Source organism: Macaca nemestrina, chromosome 5 (assembly GCF_043159975.1).
Source record: "Macaca nemestrina isolate mMacNem1 chromosome 5, mMacNem.hap1, whole genome shotgun sequence".
Lineage (NCBI taxonomy): Eukaryota > Metazoa > Chordata > Mammalia > Primates > Cercopithecidae > Macaca > Macaca nemestrina.
Genome location: NC_092129.1, coordinates 64419265 through 64440189, shown reverse-complemented (window position 1 = coordinate 64440189; position 20925 = coordinate 64419265). Strand labels below are relative to the sequence as shown.

Sequence of the window (20925 nt, the reverse complement as noted above, 5' to 3'; positions counted from 1 at the left end):
ATGATTATCACAAAATTGATGTTTTAAATGTTTTAAAATAGATATTAATTATTTAACTTGTTCTAATTATGGTTTGGATTTGCACAAGTAGTTTCTATCTGGTATCTCAAACTACTGAAGCACTGGTTGTATTTTAACAATTAATAAGATACATTGCCAAATTCCAATTTAGTGCAGAACAACTTAGTTAAGAAATAAATCAATCTGACTTAAGCCCTTGTGTTATAAACATAGGCTTCACTGCTTATTTTTATGGCCCCATGCTTCTGTCTAATTTAGCACATTTATTCCTGAATTCTGAAGATATCAGTCTTATAATCCATATTATTGACAGGTCTTTCCCTCCGTTGCCACTATAATCTTTACTATGAAGGGAAAAATTAATAAGCTGTATTTGCCAATGGTTTACCTGTGTGAACTAACTCTCCTCTCTCTTAATGCGAACTTAAATTCTAGATACATGCTATATTCTTGAAACCAACCAAATTCTTAACAATGTTTGATGATAATGATGATAATCAATATTTGCCTAGCATTTTTATTTGCCAGACACTGCTCTATGCACTTTCCCATATGATATATCATTTAATGTCCATATAAATCTGGTAAAGTATGCTCATTTTTGTTCACATTTTTTAAGTGAAGAAACTGAGATCTGGAGAGTTTAAATAACTTGACCAAGATTACTTAGCCAGGGATAACAAACAATAGAAACACAGGTTGAATCAGCTTATCTCAAAAAAAGGGACTATATAGATTAACGTAACCAAAGCAGAGAAAGGTCAGGGGAATTGTTGACCTCAGGGAAAAAAAATGATTCACATCCTTGAATACTGAGATGATTCTGTCTCTTGTCTTTGCTTCTTTCAATGTGTTAGCTCCATTTTTTTCAGCCAAGTTGTTCCCATGAGTCTGGAAAGTTGTTTGCAAGTAGTACTCAGTTTTGGTTGTAGTCTGATATTTTAAACACTTTTCTTCTCCAGTTGAGGGATGAATCTTGTCGTGCCAGCTTAGATCATGTGCTCATTCCATTAATCTGGGGTCAAAAAACTACAGCTTGCACCTATTTTTGTAATAAAGCTTTATTGTAACACAGCCATGCTCATTCTCTTACATTTTGTGTATGGTTGCATTCATAGTAAAAGGGCTGAGTTGAGTAGTTGCAACAGAAGTCATATAGTCTACGACACCTAAAATACTTACTATCTGGCTCTTTACAGAAAAAGTTTGCTGACCCCTACCATAGGTCAACAACTATGGCAACTTGGTCACAGCTCTTCATATTGTCCCCACTTCATTTGAGTCAAGTGCATGGTTGTTGCTACATGGGTTGACATTTTGCCCTGCAAAATGTCTTCAAAAAGAGTACAGTGTGATTCAGCCTCCAATCTGAAAACTTTTTGTGTTTTCAGAAGCAGTAAGTCAGCAAAGCATAAAATTTATATTATTGGAGCAAATATTTATCATTGGTGAAAAGACTACCATTCCATATTTTCTTACAAGCAGTATCTGAGTGATTTATTGGGCCTGAGAAAGATTGCCACAAGTTGATGAAGCAGAATTGTTTTGTGACTAAGATATTTGAAATACATTTCATAAGGCTATAGTTACCATTGAGAGTGATTACTCTGATAAACCTGGGCATAGTAAATTGAAAAACTTCTTGAAAATATTTATTATTCTAGATACCATTACAAACATTTGTGATTCATGGGAGGAGGTCACAATATCAACATTAACAGAATTTTCGAACAACGTGGTTACAACCCTCACAGGTGACTTTAAAAAGCTCAAAGACTTCAGTGGAGGAAATTACTGAAGATGTGATGAAAATACCAAGCGAACAGGAATCAGAAGTGGAGCCTGAAAATGTGACTGAATTGTTGTAATCTCATGATAAAACTTGAACAAATGTAGAGTTGGTTCTCTGGATGAGCAAAGAAAGTGTTTTTTTGAGATGGAGTCTACTCCTGGTGAGGATGCTGCAAACATTGTTGAAATGACAATGAAGGATTTAAAATATCATATAAACATATTTAACAAAATAGTCACAGAATTTGAGAGGATTCACTCCAGTTTTGAAGGGCATGCTATTGGGGGTAAAATGCTATCAAACAGCATTGCACGTACAGAGAAATCTTTCATGAAAAGTCCAGCAATGTGGCAAATTTCATTGCTGCCTTGTTTTAAGAAATTGCCACAGTCATCCCAGCCTTCATTAACTATCAGCCTTATTTACTAGCAGATCAACATCAAGGCAAGACCCTCCACTGGGAAAAAGATTATAACTGGCTGAGGGCTCAGATGACTGTTATCAATTTTTAGCACTAAACCATTTTTAAATGAAGGCATGTACTCTTTTTAGACACCAAGCTATTGCCTGCTTAAGAGACTAAAATGTAGTATAAACATGACTTTTATATGCACTGAGAAACCAAAACATTTGCATGACCTGCTTTGTTGTGATAGTCACTTTATTATACTGCTTTAGAACCAAATCCAAAATATCTCTGAGGTATGCTGGTACACTTAATTTGGATCATAATTTAGCCATGACCGTGACCCCCTTTTTTAGTGTTTCCTTGTACATAGCTCACTATCCGTTTTAAAATTTTTCTATTTTAAAATAATTTTAAACTTGGAAAAAAGTTGGAAGAATTGCTCAAAAAACTTCTGAATGCTCTTTTCCCAGATCCTCTAACTAGCAATGCTTTGTGCATTTGCTATACAATTATCTTCTCTCTTTTAATAATTTTCTCCTTCTGTGATTACATATATGTATTGGATAAATTTATATTAAATATATATGTGCCCATAATATAATACTACATACATATTATATAATATACCTTATAAATATATGCTATATAGATCTTAATATCACAAATACATATTATATATTATATGCATATCATATATACATACATTTCATGAATTTTAGGAAACTGAGAATAGTTCACCAAAACTTTTTAATGTGCATGTATTAGGGTTCTCTAGAGGGACAGGACTAATAGGAGATCGATCTATCTATCTATCTATCTATCTATCTATCTATCTATCTATCTATATGAAAGGTAGTTTATTAAGGAGTATTGACTCACACGATCACAAGGTAAAGTCCCGCAATAGGCTGTCAGCAAGCTGAGAAGCAAGGAAGCCAGTCTGAGCCCCAAAACCTCAAAAGTAGTGAAGTCGACAGTGTAGCCTTCAGTCTGTGGCCGAAGGCCTGCGAGCCCCTGGCAAATAACTGGTGTAAGTCTAAGAGTCCAAAAGCTGAAGAAGTTAGAGTCTGATGTTTGAGGGCAGAAAGCATCCAGCATGGGAGAAAGATGAAGGCCAGAAGTCTCAGCCAGTGTAGTCCTTCCATGTTCCTCCACCTGCTTTTATCCTACCCACCCTGGCAGCTGATTAGATGGTGCCCACCCAGATTGAGGGTGGGTCTCCTCTCCCAGTCCACTGACTCAAATGTTAATATCTTTTGGGAACACCCTCACAGACACACCCAGGAACAATACTTTGCATTCGTCAATCCAATCAAGTTGACATTCTAATATTAACTATGACAGTGCATTTCCTAACAGAAAAAGGGCATACTCTTATATGACTTTTGTGCAATCATCAAAATTAGGAAACTTAACATTGATACAATACTATTATCTAACCTGTAGTTCTTTTACATTTTTATTGGTAGGCTCATTATGGCTTTTTTTTTTTTTTTTTTTTTTCTGGCTCAGGATCCAATTTGGAATCATAAATCTTATTTAGTTGCCATGTCTTTTTTGTCTTCATCAAGCTGAGTCCCTCAGCCTTGGTTTGTCTCTTGTGATATTGCCATTTCTAAAAAGCATAGGTTTATTCATTATATCTCTCTATTTGGGTTTGACTGATATTTTCTCATGAAAACATCAGAAAATCCATGTTGGGTAGAAATACATAGAGTTCTCCTTACTTCATATTATATGATCCTGAAATCCCAGAATATAGAGGGTATCGGTAAAGTAGCCAGTGTTCTCATAGGAAGTGTGGAACTAGCACTTTGCCAATCAAGGATAATCTCACTGGCTATGTCAGGTGAGCCAATTGCATGCTTATTCTGGAGGAATCTGATCGAGAGACATTCAAGACAAAGTTATGCATAGCAAGAGCAATAGAAGGTGAAAGAGAAAATAGCTGAGTCATACTCAAAGGCAGAACACCAGGGGAGAGATCAAAGGTGGCCAGTTTCTCAGAAGACAATAATTAGAGTTGTGGAGACACCAGAACCAATAAAACAGATCTAATAAAACAATTGTTGTATTTTAAACAGTATTTTGGTTCCGGGTCTTTGTGACGCCTTCTTGTCTCTGTTTCACATGAAGCTCTAGTAGCTGAGATAGCCTAATTGTGTCTCTCTTCCCCCTACATTGAGAATCAAAATGATTTAAATAGATGAGGGCTATGACTTGTGGGATCTTGTAATATCAAATAGTATTGTCAATGATAGAGGGAAATAATCAAACAATTATAAAGATGTACTACTTTATTTTTTGTTGAAGTACAATTCACATAACAGAAAATTCATATTTTTTAAGTGTACAATTCAGTGGTTTTTTAATGCATTCACTATGTTGCACAATAATCACCACAATCTAATTTCAGAACATTTCCATTACTCCAAAAAGAAATTCTATATATATATGCATAATTAGTCACAATTTCTCTCTTCCCTTATCTTCTGGCCACTCTCAAATCAACTTTCTACATGTATTTGCCTATTCTGGAAACTTCACATAAATGGTATAATACATTATGTGACTTTTCGTGTCTGGTTTCTTTCACTTACCATAATGTTTTCAAATTTCATTCATGTTGTACCATGTAATACCTCATTCGTTTTTATGGCTGAATATTTTCTTTTATTAAATGTATATATCACATTTTGTTTATCCATTCATCAATGACAGACATGTGAGTTGTTTCAACTTTGGGCTACTATAAATAATGCTGTTATGAACTTTCACATACAAGTTTGTGTGGGAACATCCATTTCCAATTCTCTTGGGTATTTACCTATGAGTGGAATTGCTTGGTCATGTGGTAATTTTATGTTTAACTTTGTAAGAAACTTCCAGATTCTTGCCATGCAGTGGCATCATTTATGCTCCTACCAGCAACGTATGAGAGTTTCAATTCATCTGCATTCTCACCAATACTTCTTATTATCCTTTTAAGAAAATTATAGCCATTCTAGTGGGTGTTAAATGGTATATCACTGTGGTTTTGGTATGCATTTTCCTAATGATTAATGATGTTGAGCCTCTTTCCCTGTGTTAAATGGCCATTTGTAATTTTTTTTTTGGAAAAATTCAGATCATTTGTCTGCATTTTAATCAGGTGCTCTTTTTATTGTTGAGTTGTAAGAGTCCTTTGTATATTCTGGATAAAAGACACTTATCAAATATGTATGATTGGCAAACATTTTCTCCCATTCTGTGGGTTATCTTCTCACTTTCTTGATGGTGTCCTTTTTAAATTTTGATAAAGTTCAACTTATTTGTTTTTAATTTTGTTGCTTATGCAACAAAATTAAATTTGGTATCATATCTAAAATAACCCATTGCCTAATCCAAGATCATGCAGATTTATAGCTATTTTCCTACTAAGAGTTTTATAGTTTTAATTCTTACAGTTAGTCTCTGATCTATTTTGAGTTAAGTTTTGTGTATGATATGAAGTAGGGATCCAAATTTATTCTTTTGCACATGGATATCCAGTTGTCTCAGCACTATGCGTTGACTGATCCAGTTGAAGCAGTTAAAGCACTATTTCCCCATAGAATGATCATGGCACCTTTGTCAAAACTCAATTAACCATAACTGTATGAGTTGATTTTTGGACCCTCAATTCTATTCTATTGGTCCATTTGTCTATCTTTATGCCAGTATCACACTATCTTGATTGCTATAACTTTGTATTAAGTTTTGATATTGGGAGATATATGCCCTGCAACTTTGCTCTTCTTTTTCAAGATTATTTTGGCTACTCTGGGTCCCTTGAATTTCCATATGAATTTTAAGATCTGGTTGCCCATTTCTGCAAAATAGGCAGGTGGAGTTTTGTGTTAAAGCTGTCAAATAATTTCAGGTGCATTGCCCAAATCTTATTAAGAGTAAATTTTCCATTCCATGAACATGGGATATCTTTTCATTTATTTAGATTTCTCCAATTTTTTTTCAATATTTCAACTACTCTTGTTGTTTTTAGTGTACAAGTCCTACACTTTGGTTAAACTATTTTTTAGTGTATTTGAAATCGGATTTATTTTGTATCCTACAAATTTGCTGAATTCATTTATTTTTTGTGTTTCTGTGTGTGTAGACAGATATATTGCTTTAAAGAAAAATTAGGACCAGATTGTTTGGCTTTCACATTTGTGCCTCACCACAATTAATCACATTGAAATAGTTCTGTGCTTTTTCCAAAGGAATAGAGGAAAAGAAAATTTCCCTCCTATTACTATCTTTATACTAGAACTAAATGAATTCCTATTATCTCACCTCTCTTTGTCTGCAGGGACTTACAAGTAATCCAGTGGCCACAGAGAAGAGAAACTGAATTATTAAGCTTCCTACTTTCATTTTTGTATATGTTTCACAAACATAAAAATGTTAAAATTCTACGTTCTCTAGAAAATGAGAATTTAGCCAGAGTTTTCAAAGGATAAAACTGGACAAAAGTTTAGATAAATTAACTTATATTTCTGAAATTTAGCAGAGTCTATAGTCATGTCAAATCAAGTAACCGAATGACATCACTCAAGATGAAAAGAAAACAACGATTCAAAGTGGAAATATAAACACTGTAAAAAATAGAATTATAAAAATCTTACTGTAAATTTTCAGCTAAGTAGATTCCAGAGAAATGCAAAAAGTTATTCCAAAATGATAGAAAACTCTATATTTACATGTTCAACTCAAGTAGACAATAAAATAACATGTATATCAAAACTTCTCAGTTTTCAAAGTATGAACTTAAAAGTACAATGCCTATGAATTTAGTTAAAAAATTAAATGAATAACTTTAATCTAAAATAACATGTAGAGTGAGTTTTATATTTTATCTTTAAATTAGTATGAGTGTTTGAGTGTCTATCTCTATCACCTATCTATCATCTATCTCTACTCTCTATCATCTATCTATCCATTTATTCATCCATTTATCCATCTAGCTATCTATCCATCTAGTTTTCTATTTATTGCTCTACTATAAGTCTAAGGGTGGTTAGTAAATTGTATGCTTTAAAAAATGTACATCTCAGCACTCTACATTTAGCATTTTTCTGGTCACCAACATGTATGTTCAGGCCCTTCCCCCACTTTCTCCTTGAGAAGGGTAGATCCCTTTTGTAATACTTCTTGTGAATCTGAAACTGTGGTTCCCTGATGTGGATGATGGTGTTACAATTCACAAATATTTGCTGCCCTTTTCAGAAATAGCTTTACATTTTCCTGAATAATTGAATAACAACTTGGCAACGTGACTTGTTTTAACAATGAAATATGAGTGTAATTACCTTGCATCACTTCAAAGCAAAATCTTTAAGAGCCATCTTTTTTTATTTTTTTTCTTTTTCCTCTGTCTCAATGACCCGCAAAATTCTAGCTAGAGGCTTCTATTTTATCCACCAAGGCCCTGGAGTGAATATGATATAAAGCAGAGACACAGCCAGCCAAAGATGGACATGTGATATGATTGATATATAAAACTCTTGTGATTGTTAAGTCATGAATATTTTGGGGACATTTGGTGCCAAAGTATAGCTTAATCCTGACTGATACCCCTAGTGTTTCAGCCTTTTTCAAAAAAGCTACTTGGCATACAGAGAAAGAGAATATGATGGAGAAGGATTTGCTCTTTGGAAGCTGGGAGGAGAGATTTCTTTGAAGTGAGTGGGTATGTGCTGGCTCTCCCCTGGTAAATAGGTAAAGGATAAATGATGGGTAAAGGGTGAGTAGGTAAAGGGCAAATAGGTAAAGGGTAGCTTCAAGATCAATCCCTATCTACTACTAGATCCCTAGTGTGAGGGTTGTCCACCTAGAAGATAAAAAAACATACACTGAGGATGATCCACCTACTGAGCAGGTGTACCATGGTTTGTACTTTAGTGAAAAATGCCAAAGATGCTCTTCTGTTTTTGGACAGGGGTGACTTGGAAAGAAGGTAGCATAATAAATTCCCCTGCTTCTAAAAGTTTTAAGACTGTTCTTGAACAGTATCCCAGGACAAAGTTGCTCCTTGGAATATCCCAAGGAGGAGAATGGGGTTAAAAATACTGATTATGCACACAATCACCATTGTGTTTAAAGAGTGGTAGAGAACATTCTGAAAAAGCACTACGATTATATTGTTCACAAAACCAAAATATCACTGAAATCTTTTCTTGAATCAAATTATTATTCTCAGTCATGGATTGTGTATTTCTGGTGCATGTATCACGGACACTTGAGGGTAACTCAGAGTCTTTCAAAGAAAGGAGTAAGAATGAAGAGAATGGAAACAAGGGTAAACATATATCTCTGACAATCCTTCATATTTTAGGAATTCAAGTTTATAGATGAAAATAAATTAATCAACTTACAAAGTAGCCTTAGTTTTCTTGTACATCAAAGAGGTTCTTTGTGCTCTTTAAAATCTGCAGTTCTTAATACAATGGTTTTTTCTTTGAATTTTTCTAGCTCAGATACATCTAATTATATTAAATTGACTAAATATTAATAACCATTAATCTGGTGAAATCAATTATGCTTTCATTTATTTTGTGGAAGAATTTCAAAATTAAATCATAGAATCAATTGCTACTCCACGTTGGACATGCAAACTTAATTAAATCACAGAACTTTTTTTTTCCGGTAAATTTAGTGCCCCTGTAATGTAGTCACTACGGTGTAGTCAGAGCTGGACGTTTGCCAGAAATAAAAGATTCTGGGAAATCAATCCTTTCCTCAGAGTAATAATAAATCACAATTTCTAAAAAGAATGTTGCTGCTTCCCAAAGATATTTAGTTATAAAAAACAGTCTCATGTATCTAACCTAATACTGAAAAGATTTGATGACTGAATGAGTTTATTAAATGCATATTAGTCTTGCAATGATTGAAATTGTTTGCCTGGTAAGCATGTGGGTGCATGTACTCACACACTCACTCTTGAAAGTAATAGAAAATAGATTATAACAATTTACAATGTGCTGATATCTGTGGTTGTGAAATAGTATAATGGAACTCATGTTTTCATATTAAACTGAGGTGTATGAAATGGTTCATCTCTTGATTTTAATAAGTTTGATATTATCTCTTTGGACATTAAACATCCAAGACATTATTTTCCTCTTTTCTTTTCCAGTTCTTCTTCATAGAACTACTATAACTTTTTTGTCTTTTTACCTATTGTCTTTGTAACAAATAGTGATATGTGAAACATGTAAAGTACCTAATTAGTCTAAAATGTATTTGAGTAAGCCAAAATGTGTTTGGAATAACAAGTTTAGAGATCTGCATTCTTTTGTTTTTATTCTAAAATTACATACTTTAAAATTTTCTGCTTCTGCTTTTGTTGATGAAGATACCTGACTTGGAATACAACTTCCTTCTACCTTCATTCCTTTCTTGTTTTTTGCCTATCTCAAATTCTAGTTGCAAGCCCTTTGTTATGTGAGATCAGACCCAACCTTCTCACATACAGAAATGTTGAGAGGAATAAATAAGATACAGCAGGTAAGATAGCCCAGTGCCTAGCACTTAGTAGATAAAAGCTCAATAAATGGAAAGTTATTAGTATTATTACACATTGTTTAATAAAGTATCTGGGCTTAGACTTAAAAGTATCAGGTTGGCTGCATGTCCTGCATGCTGGAGTACTCCATCGGGGTCACCACAGAGTTATGTTATTCTTTATAAGATTATTTGTGCCTTGGTGTATTTTATTATTTTCTATTGATTGAGGCTAACCCCCAAAGTTACAAATGAAATCTTGTAGGTGTTTATCTGTTAAAGGTGCAAGGGATTCCTACCTGGTAAAAAAGATACATCCAAATGGTACAGTTTAATTGCCCAGCAGGAAGTTAATCAATTTTGTATCTAACCTAGTAATTGTTTAGCATTCTTTCAGTTCCTATGTACATTGTATCTTAAATTCTCTTTGAATCAGCTTTACCATCCTGCTGGTTCTCTCATTAATTTACATACATGAGAGTCATTTTAGAAAATTATATTTTAATTACGTTCTAGTGCATGCTTGGAGAAGTGTATATATCTGAATAAATAGCTGTTTACACTAGTTAAATATGAGTACACTACCTCCCCCTACATTATTTTTGCATTTCCAGGGAATCCATAAATTTCTTAAGAACTAAAGATTTAGGGGAAGCCCAGGGTCATTACTCAACTTCTGGTGTATCCTTTCTCTCACGCTGAAGGTCAATAGGGTTTCACTGAAGACTTCTCATTTCCAGATACCACCAACTCTTATCTTCCTCTCTGGGCTCTCTTCTTCTTCCAGCTGATGGTGAAGTAAAAGAATGTTTCAAACTTACCTTCTGCCTGCAGCCCATTTTTATGTTTAAAATACTTTTAATATAACACACAGACAGTGGTTAGGAAAAATAAGCAAGGAGTGAATTACAGAGGGTTCACGTTCTTAAAAAGTACTTGTCTTTTTCAGCTCCATCAGGTAATTTATGTTCTTCTCTAAACTGGTTATTCTAGTTAGCAATTCTCCTAACCTTTTTTCAAGGTTCTTAGCTTCCTTGCACTGGGTTAGAACTTGCTCCTTTAGCTCAGAGGAATTTATTACCCACCTTATGAAGCCTACTTCTGTCAATTCGTCAAACTCCTCCACCATCCAGTTTTGCTTCCTTGCTGGTGAGGAGTTGTGATCCTTTGGAGGAAGAGAGGCATTCTGAAATTTTCAGACTTTTTGCACTGGTTTTTCCTCATTGTCGTGGATTTATCCACCTTTGGTCTTTGATGTTGGTGACTTTCAGATGGGGTTTCTGTGTGGACATGCTTTATGTTGATATTGATGCTATTCCCTTCTATTTGTTAGTTTTCCTTCTAACAATCAGGCCCCTCTGCTGCAAGTCTGCTGGAGTTTGCTGAAGGTCCACTCCAGACCCTGTCAGCCTGGGTATCACCAGTGGAGGCTGCAAAAGAGCAAAGATTGCTGCCTGTTCCTTCCTCTGGAAGCTTCGTCCCAGATGGGCAGCCACCAGATGCCAGCTGGAGCTCTCCTGTATGAGGTGTCTGTGGACCTCTGCTGGGAGATGTCTCCCAGTCAGGAGACACGGGGGTCAGGGACCCACTTGAGGAGGCAGTCTGTCCCTTAGCAGAGCTTGAGTGCTGTGCTGGGAGATCCGCCGCTCTCTTCAGAGCCCACAAGCAGGAATGTTTAAGTTTGTCGAGGCTGCTCCCACAGGTGCCCCTTCCCCCAGGTATTGTGTCCCAGTGAGATGGGAGTTTTATCTATCAGCCTGTGACTGGGGCTGCTGCCTTTCTTTCAGAGATGCCCTGCTCAGAGAGGAGGAATCTAGACAGGCAGTCTGGCTACAGCGGCTTTGCTGAACTGTGGTGGGCTCTGCCCAGTTCGAACTTCCTTGTGGCAGTATTTTACACTGTGAGGGGAAAATCGCCTACTGAAGCCTCAGTAATGGCAGACGCCCCTCTCCCCACCAAATGCAAGCATCCCAGGTTGACTTCAGATGGCTGTGCTGGCAGCGAGAATTTCAAGCTAGTGGATCTTAACTTCCTGGGCTCTGTGGGGGTGGCCTCCACTAAACTAGACCACTTGGCTCCCTGGCTTCAACTCCCTTTCCAGGGGAGTGAACGGTTGTGTCTCGCTGGCATTCCAGGCACCACTGGGATAAGGAAAAAGATCCTGCAGCTAGCTTGGTGTCTGCCAATATCCCTGAATGAACATTGATTTGAAAATCCTCAATAAAATACTAGTAAACAGAATCCAGCAGCACATCAAAAAGCTTATCCACCATGATCAAGTCGGCTTCATCCCTGTGATGCAAGGCTGGTTCAACATATGCAAATCAGCAAACGTATTTCATCACATAAACAGAACCAATGACTAAAACCACACAATTATCTCAATAGATGCAGAAAAGGCCTTCAACAAAATTCAACACCGCTTCATGCAAAAAAACTCTCAATAAACTATGTATTGATGGAATGTATATCAAAATAAGAAGATTTATGACACACACACAGCCAATATAATACTGAATGGCCAAAAGCTGGAAGCATTCCCTTTGAAAACCAGCACAAGACAAGGATGCCCTCTCTCACCACTCCTATTCAATATAGTATTGGAAGTTCTGGCCAGGCCAATCAGGCAGGAGAAAGAAATAAAGGTGTTCAATTAGGAAGAGAGGAACTCAAATTGTCTCTGTGTGCAGATGATATGATGGTATATTTAGAAAACCCCATTGTCTCAGCCCATAATCTGCTGAAGCTGATAAGTAACTTCAGCAAAGTCTCAGGATACAAAATCAATGTGCAAAAATCACAAGCATTTCTATACACCAATAATAGACAAACAGAGAGCCAAATCCTTTTCACAACTGCTACAAAGAGAATAAAATACCCAGGAATACAACTTACAAAGGATGTGAAGGACCTCTTCAAGGAGAACTACAAACCACTGCTCAACGAAATCAGAGAGGACAAAAATGAGAAACATTCCATGCTCATGGATAGGAAGAATCAAGATCGTGAAAATGGCCATATTGTCCAAAGTAATTTCATGCTATCCCCATGAAGCTACCATTGACTTCCTTCACAGAATTAGAAAAAACAACTTTAAATTACATATGGAACCAAAACAGAGCCTGTATAGCCAAGACAATCCTAAGCAAAAAGAACAAAAGCTGGAGGCATCACAGTACCTAACTTCAAACTATACTACAAGGCTACAGTAACCAAAACAGCATGGTACTGGTACCAAAACAGATATACAGACCAATGGAACAGAACAGAGGCCTCAGAAATAATGCCACACATCTACAACCACCTGATTTTTGACAAACCTGACCAAAAAAAACAAGAAACGGGGAAAGGATTCCCTATTTAATAAATGGTGCTGGGATAACTGACCAGTCATATGCAGAAAACTGAAACTGGACCCCTTCCTTACACCTTATATGAAAAGTAACTCAAGATGGATTAAAGACTTAAATGTAAGACCTAAAACCATAAAAACCCTAGAAGAAAACCTTGGCAATACTATTCAGGACATTGGCATGGGCAAAGACTTCATGACTAAAACACCAAAAGCAATGGCAACAAAAGTCAAAATTGAGACATGGGATCTATTTAAACTAAAGAGCTTCTGCACAGCAAAATAAACTATTGTCATAGTAAACAGACAACCTACAGAATGGGAGAAAGTTTTTGCAATCTATCCATCTGACAAAGGGCTAATATCTAGAATTTACGAGGGACTTAAACAAATTTACAAGAAAAAGCAACCCCATCAAAAAGTAGGTGAAGAATATGAACAGATACTTCTCAAAAGAAGACATTTATGCTGCCAACAAACATGTGAAATAAACTTGTCATCACTGGTCATTAGAAAAATGCAGATCAAAACCACAATGAGAGGCCATCTCATGCCAGTTAGAACAGCGATCATTAAAAAGTCAGGAAATAACAGATGCTGGAGAGGATGTGAAGAAATAGGAACACTTTTACACTATTGGCGGCAGTGTAAATTAGTTCAACTATTATGGAAGACAGTGTGGTGATTTCTCAAGGATCTAGATCCAGAAACACCATCTGACCCAGCAATCCCATTACTGGGTATATACCCAAAGGATTTTATAACATTCTACTATAAAGACACATGCACACATATGCTTATTGCAGCACCATTCACAACAGCAAAGACTTGGAACCAACCCAAATGCCCATTGATGATAGACTGGATAAAGAAAATGTGGCGCATAGACACCATGGAATACTATGCAGCCATAAAAAAGGATGAGTTCATGTCCTTTGCAGGGACATGGATGAAGCTGGAAGCCATCATTCTCAGAAAACTAACACAGGAACAGAAAACCAAACACTGCATGTTCTCACTCAGAAGTGGGAGTTGAACAGTGAGAACACATGGACACAGGGAGGAACATAACACATCAGGACCTGTTGGGAGTTGGGGGTAGGGGAGGGATAGCATTAGGAGAAATATGTAGATGATGGCTTGATGGGTGCAGCAAACCACCATGGCAGTTGTATACCTATGTAACAAACCTGTATGTTCTGCACATGTATCCCAGAACTTAAAGTAGAATAATTTTTTTAAAAAGTACTTATCAGCTTTGCCCTGCCAAGTCTCCATTCTCTATTTAACTGTACATGAGTAAGCACTGCTTTCAGCTAGCCACTTTCCTTTTTCTCAAACTCTTTGAATGTTCCTTTGGGAGTTTCAAACCATCCCTTCCAGCCACCATTCTTTTATTCCTAAGGGTTGACTTGTCATGCTCTCCACTCTGTTTGGGAAGGGTATTAACCAGCCTGCTGTTCAAGTTACTCAGCCCTAGGAGGATCTTTTTACAGCTGAAGGAAGCTCTAAACCAGTGTCTCTAATCTTGAGGTCCAGCCACCTGGCTTGGCACTCTACCTTCCCCAGGCAAAGTCATTTTAGGTCACTGCCTAGCAAAACCCAGGCTTGAATGATCTGTTGAGTAGAGGTTCTCAAAGGAGAAGTGAGTGGGAGGAGGTGTAGATTTTACAGTGATGGAGGTGTGTGACGGAAAGGGCAGGTCAATGTCCTTTGAAAGGGTATATGCTTCATTGCAATTCATGCTTGGAGCGTTCCTAAAATTAATATTTTAATAATGTAAATTGCAAAGAAAGAAGAATGACAAAACAGGCTGGTGGTGATGCACTGAAGATGCAAAACTTCTCTATGGTGGGATGGATGGTAAGTGGAATTATTGGAATCTACTGGAGACTAGAGATTTTTATATGTATCAAAAAAAAGACATGAATTTTTACAATAGTTGAGGAATGTAGTGGGATTTTGGGGTAAAGCCTTAGTTTAGTTTATATCCTTCTATTGTTATAGATTCCTTCAGTTTATATCCTTCTATTGTTCTAGATTTGTAACCTATGGGAACCCCAACTTCTGAGGTAGCCTAAGCCATAGTTTTTCAATCCAGAAAAAAGTCAGCTGTAACATGTAAAAGTTTTTAAGCTGTATCAAACTCTCTCTGAGTTTTTTTTTTTTTAATGCTACAAAATTGCAAATAGTATATGTGACATTTAACTTTTAGATTTTTTTTTTTTGAGTAATAAACTAATACTTATAACAGTCCTTGAACTATGTGGATAAAATATGGTTTACATCAGTGAATGTGTATATACATATACAATACTACAAGGAAAGATTTATGATAACTCACCGACTAGTGAAAGATTGCTTCAGAAAACATAAATCTCCCAAGATCGAACTAATAGGCTTCCCCGAGGGGACTTCAAAAGAATTTACATTTGAATTGGATCTTGAAACTCTGCGTTTGAATTTATCACCCATTCCTCAGGAAAGTTTATAGTTATATATAAGATAGCATTCTAAAAATGAAATTCAATGACAACAAATCAGTTTGGCCTTTTAAAAATTATTATCAGAATTATGTTACTCTAGTGGACTGATTCTTGCTCTAAATTTAGCTTGTCCCCATAGCATCAAGAATCTGACCTCAAATGGATTTCATAAATAATCCCTTTTAATAAATACCATGACTCTTCTAAATGTAAAAAGAAATCTCATATGGAAGACCCAACAAGGAAAAAGATCTAAAACTAACACAATTTAAAAACTGGTAAAATTCTTCACCTTGGCTTCTTAAATCTGTTTCCATTGCCAACACATATATAAAAAGGCATAAAAATTATAATTTCCAAGAACCTGCAGCCAAATCCTCTCCAAATGCTAAGATATATATGTCTTTACAGATTCATTGATCCGTTTAGACTGCCACTCATGATTCATCTGTTCTTTAATTCCTAAGGATGAAGTTAGTTACAAGAAATAATTACAGGTATTTATTTTTTTTAATTAAGAGTTGACAGAGAATAACATTTAAATATGCTAGAATTTAGATACATTCTGCAACAGGTTTTCCTTATCAGAATTTATATCTGTATCTATATCTATAAGCTGAAAGCACGCCTTTTACCCCTGACTCTGCCCCTTCCTTGCTGTGGGCCATTCATTGGACCTTTTTGAGCTGGAGTATCCTCACATCTAAAAATGAGGATAACAATTGTAGTTACCTTATAGGATTGGTGAAAGACTTAACTAAGATAATATGAGTATGAAAACCATGTTCCTGGCCCATAATACAGGCTCAATGGATATTATCATGGTTAATACTTACACAACCAAATGATTGTCAAAATATGATCAAGGCCTTGAAATATGTCCCTTAAGCCCTATTTTGGTCTTGTTCTCCTTTCCAGTTGCATTTTACTTACTACGCAGTGCAGCCATCCAATTTATGCCTTATTTAAATCCTTGCCATAAAATATTACATATTTTGTTTAGGGGCTTAAGAGGGTTACTTCTTCCAATGGTTAAAATTATTCAACCTCTTCATGATGAGAGAAGAGTAAAGGAAACAATGTCTGCTGAACAAACATATTGTTTAATTTTTCTGCTATTGTTTCATCTACAGAATGGGCAGAACTCACTCTGGAAGAGCTAGTGGGAATAATGCCATTTGGGAAGCACACAACATAGGCAGCACAGTGGAGCACAGGAAAGTCTGGAGCGTTAGTTCCTGGGTCCTGAAGGAATGAGAACTTTCACTGGAGTCTGGATTCCACTGTAGATAAAATCCTCTTTGTATCGCCAAATGACTCCCATTTTCCTAAACTTACTCTAAGAATATCTTTTAACAGCAATTTGAATAAACCGACTCACATACCACTGTGATTTGATGTCTGATTTGCTACCGAATCAACTGTGTTTGGCCAGCCTTTCTGTCTTCACATTTTTCATAGTGTTTATTCTTAAGCTTAGCAACCAACCAAACTTTGAGTGGAATATCAGTATTCAAGAGTAAAATGTATTATTAGTTTTCTAATTGTTCCCCAAGAGATTGAGTTTGTGTAGTTTACATTTTTGCACTTTCTGTTTTACTTATGATATTCTCAACGCATGAAATTTTGGCCTGTTCCCTCTCACTATTCACAAACTTCCAAACGCTGGTAAAAATGCCTCTGTGTGTCTTTAATTCACATAACAGATTTGTGTTATGTTAAATGTTAGTGAATATATAAACGGAAGAATACAACGATAATTTTGTTAAAGAATCAAAAAGTATCAGGATATTCGTCTTAAGATTGTCCTATGGCAGTGACAAATTGAAGTTCCCCACCAAAATGTACGAATTTTGGATTTGGGCCAGACAGCTAAAAAAAACTGTTTCTTGATCCAAAAAGGTTTTAAGTTGAAAAAATAGTGCTTTTACTTAAAGTAAATTTTAAACAAAGGTTTTTTTTTTTCTTAATTTACTCCATTAAAAAATGCATACATTTGGACAGAGTGAGACTCCGTCTCAAAAAAAAAAAAAAAAAAAAAAAAAAAGCGTCCATTTATAGTCACAGAATTAGTTTTCGTTTTGACCTTAAAAGTATTTAAACTTACTAAAAATGTAGTTTTTGAAAAAAGAAAGTGAACATGTGGCTTTTCAGACAAGAGAATGGTATGTAATGTTTTGCATCAGCTCCGGGTCTTGTCCACCAATCAGAGGTCCTTTAGAGCTGGTAGGGTCTAGAATGATCATTATTTTATACCCTCATTTTACAGATAAAGAACCTGAGACCCGCTAGAGTAAGTGACTTGGTTAAGACAGGGCGCGCTCCAGAGACCAGGTCCAAGATCTTCCCCCTTTTCACAATTATAAGGCGGCTGTCTAGAGGCCATTCCCTTCCTTTGATCCTCATAAAGTTAATTTTCAGTCTCTTGGAGAGGACTGGGCGATCGCCTGGCTTAGAAGTTTTCCTCACTCCCCGAACCCCATTTTCTCTTCCTTCCGCTCGCCGTGTCCCCAGCGCCTACAGCTGGAAATCAGCCGCCCGTGAGGCTACGGGGCACAGAAGCGGCTGGCGGCTCCGCGGACCCCTTGCCGCCGACCTGGATGAGGCCTGGGCTCGGGAACCGCGTGATGCAGCCCAAAGAACGCGCAGAACAGCACGTGTTCTCCCCGGTGCCCCGGACTCCCGCGCCGCCGCCCAATCGCCGCGGCCGCCTGACGCTCAGGCCGGGCCTGCCGGCCGCGGGGACTCAGGGCCCGGGGATTCGCGCCGCCGCCGCCCGCCATGCGCTTCCGCTTCGGGGTGGTGGTGCCGCCCGCCGTGGCCGGCGCCCGGCCAGAGCTGCTGGTGGTGGGGTCGCGGCCCGAGCTGGGACGTTGGGAGCCGCGCGGGGCCGTACGCCTGAGGCCGGCAGGCACCGCGGTGGGCGCCGGGGCGCTGGCGCTGCAGGAGCCGGGCCTGTGGCTCGGGGAGGTGGAGCTGGCGGCCGAGAAGGCGGCGCAGGACGGGGCGGAGCCGGGCCGCGTGGACACGTTCTGGTACAAGTTCCTGAAGCGGGAGCCGGGAGGAGAGCTCTCCTGGGAAGGTATTGCCAGCAGACGTCTGCCCCCGGTGTAGAGCAGGAGCTCCGGCCCGCACCCCCAGCCGGGGCCTAGGCCTCGGGCGTGCCCGGCAGGCCCCGGCGGCGCGCGTCTCGGGCTCTTTGCCCGCGTGCCTGCGCACTCGCCGGACGCCCCGGGCTGACCCTGCTTTGCCAGCCACGCTGTCGCTGCCAGCGGCGGCTCCGGCTTCCTACTGGTTCCCTAGACCCGTACAGCGCTCCCGGCCGCCTTCCAGTCCCCTCGGTCGCCTGCCTCTCTAACCTGATTTCCGCACACCCAATCTTCAGCTTCTTTCCAACCGCGGCTGCTTCACGGGCCAGTGCCCTTCGTCTCCCGCCAGGGGCCCTCTTAGCTCTCCGAGTCCCCCTCGCCCTCCAAGTCCTTCCTTCGCGGGTCCCTTGGCTGCTCGGCCTCGCGCCGCTGGTGGCTTCAACTGCCCAACTCCGCTTTAGTTGAGTTTTGTGTGCTCATTTTCCTGCTCTAGTTCACTAAAAAGAAAAACGATCCAACCAACGAAAGTAGCGTTTTCGCTAATCCTAGACTGCAACGTGCTGCTTAGATTTTTTTTTTTCTTAGATATTGAGAATGAACTAATGGAAAGACATTGAATATTTCCCTTTTTGGATTTCTTTTTCTTTCTTAATCCCAGATATGTGACAATTGAGACATGACCTGATTTCTTAAAATACTAAAACAATACATGTTGGTTGTAGAATAATAATGATGATAAAAAAGAAATCTGCATAGTAAAAACTTACAGTGTTTCCTCCACACAATCTTAAGCACAGTGCTTGTACACATTTATGTATGTGGTATATGCATATACTTTTTTTTTTTTACAAAAATTGTATAATACATAATTCTGAATTTTTGCTTTTCTTGCCTAACAGTATGTTACGGACATCTTTCACTGTCACTACATGTAGATATATATTTTACATGTAGATGTATTTTAAATGGCAACAAATTATTCTGCATCTACGAACGTGCATTTAAGTTCTTTTCAGTTTTCCTCTGTTATAAACAGTAGTAGGTTAATTGAAATTCCTTTTACAGGTATCTTTGAACATTCGGGAGTGTTTCTACAGAGTGGATTCAAAGAAGTGAAATTATTGGGTCAAAATGCAGTCATTTTTTTTAACACTTCATTAAGGACTGCTAAATTATGCCCTAAAAGGGCGATAACTAATGTCAGCTCCCGCCAACAATGTCTGAATTGAGACAGACCCTTTCTTTAAGGGAAATGTGCAAGGTTGAAGACTGGAGTGGGTGTAACTCAATAGCTGAAGTCAATGAAATGAATGTCTTTTTAGAAGTTTATTTGAAAAGAATGGACCATTTAGCCTGTAATGATGTAGAAACAAAGAATCAGTAAAGAAAGTTAGAGTGGAATATGTTTATATATTATCCTTGTTATCTTTTTGTTCTCCACTAGGCTTATGGTCTGGTAGCATTTATTGGTCTTTTATTTTACCATGACAGAATCGAAAGATACCATCTTCAGTTTATCCTTTCTTTACAGGTATTACTATTATTCATAGTATTGTAGAATTATTTTTTAAAATAAAATATCTGATAATTGTGATAAAAATGTAAATGGTGTGAAACAAAGATCTTCCCTTTCCCTAGTTCTTCTTTTCTTTAGCTTTTCTGATAGTCTTCCCTATGCTGTAGTTTGCTTATGTTGCTATTTCTTAAGGTATCACAAACTTTTGTTTTTAGTTTTTCTAATAGTTACCATATGTTATACATAATTTTTAAAATTAAAATTAGGCAATAAATATTGACACCTACTGAATGCACATAAAATTAACCATCACACCTGTTATGAAATACGAGGAATTTAGCTCAAGTTCATTCTCTATCTTCTCTGCTGATTTTTCTTACTGTTATTTTCAGTTTTTTTTTGATAAATATTTTTCTTTACCATCCAAGCAGGAATTATTTTCAGTTTTGTATTAAAAGTTGACTGTTGACTTTCTAGGAAGTTACTCCTGTAAGAGAGGGTAAGAAAAATATTACACATTTCTTCCTCTCTCCTCAGCTTGGTTTATTATGACTTTTACATTATCAGGTTTTATATAATTTATATTCTGTTTTCTGATTGTTACGGTGCCTTCTTGTTTAAGTTAAATAGACTGATTCTAAGCATTGTAAATTAACAGAGAGTTTTATGAGAAGCAGGGTAGCCAAGTGTTTAAAAGCAAGGATTCTGGAGCCTGATTGCCTGGTCTCACCAA

The 20925-nt window shown here is 37.5% G+C and overlaps 1 protein-coding gene and 1 long non-coding RNA gene across 3 annotated transcripts in view; one reads left to right on the top strand and one right to left on the bottom strand.

The window, feature by feature from the left end:
- Positions 1-15505, bottom strand: part of LOC105488974 (uncharacterized) — a 103273-nt gene extending 87768 nt beyond the window's left edge. The window contains exon 1 of the long non-coding RNA XR_011623427.1: positions 15446-15505. This is a non-coding gene — a long non-coding RNA (uncharacterized lncRNA). The remainder of the gene's footprint in view (positions 1-15445) is intronic.
- Positions 15506-18345: 2840 nt separating this feature from the next.
- LOC105488972 (EPM2A glucan phosphatase, laforin) overlaps positions 18346-20925 on the top strand; it is a 131186-nt gene continuing 128606 nt past the window's right edge. For both annotated transcript variants that reach the window (XM_024795101.2, XM_011753520.3), the window contains exon 1: positions 18346-18669. In XM_024795101.2, the coding sequence (XP_024650869.1) occupies positions 18369-18669 (301 nt within the window). In that variant the 5' untranslated portion in view covers positions 18346-18368. The remainder of the gene's footprint in view (positions 18670-20925) is intronic.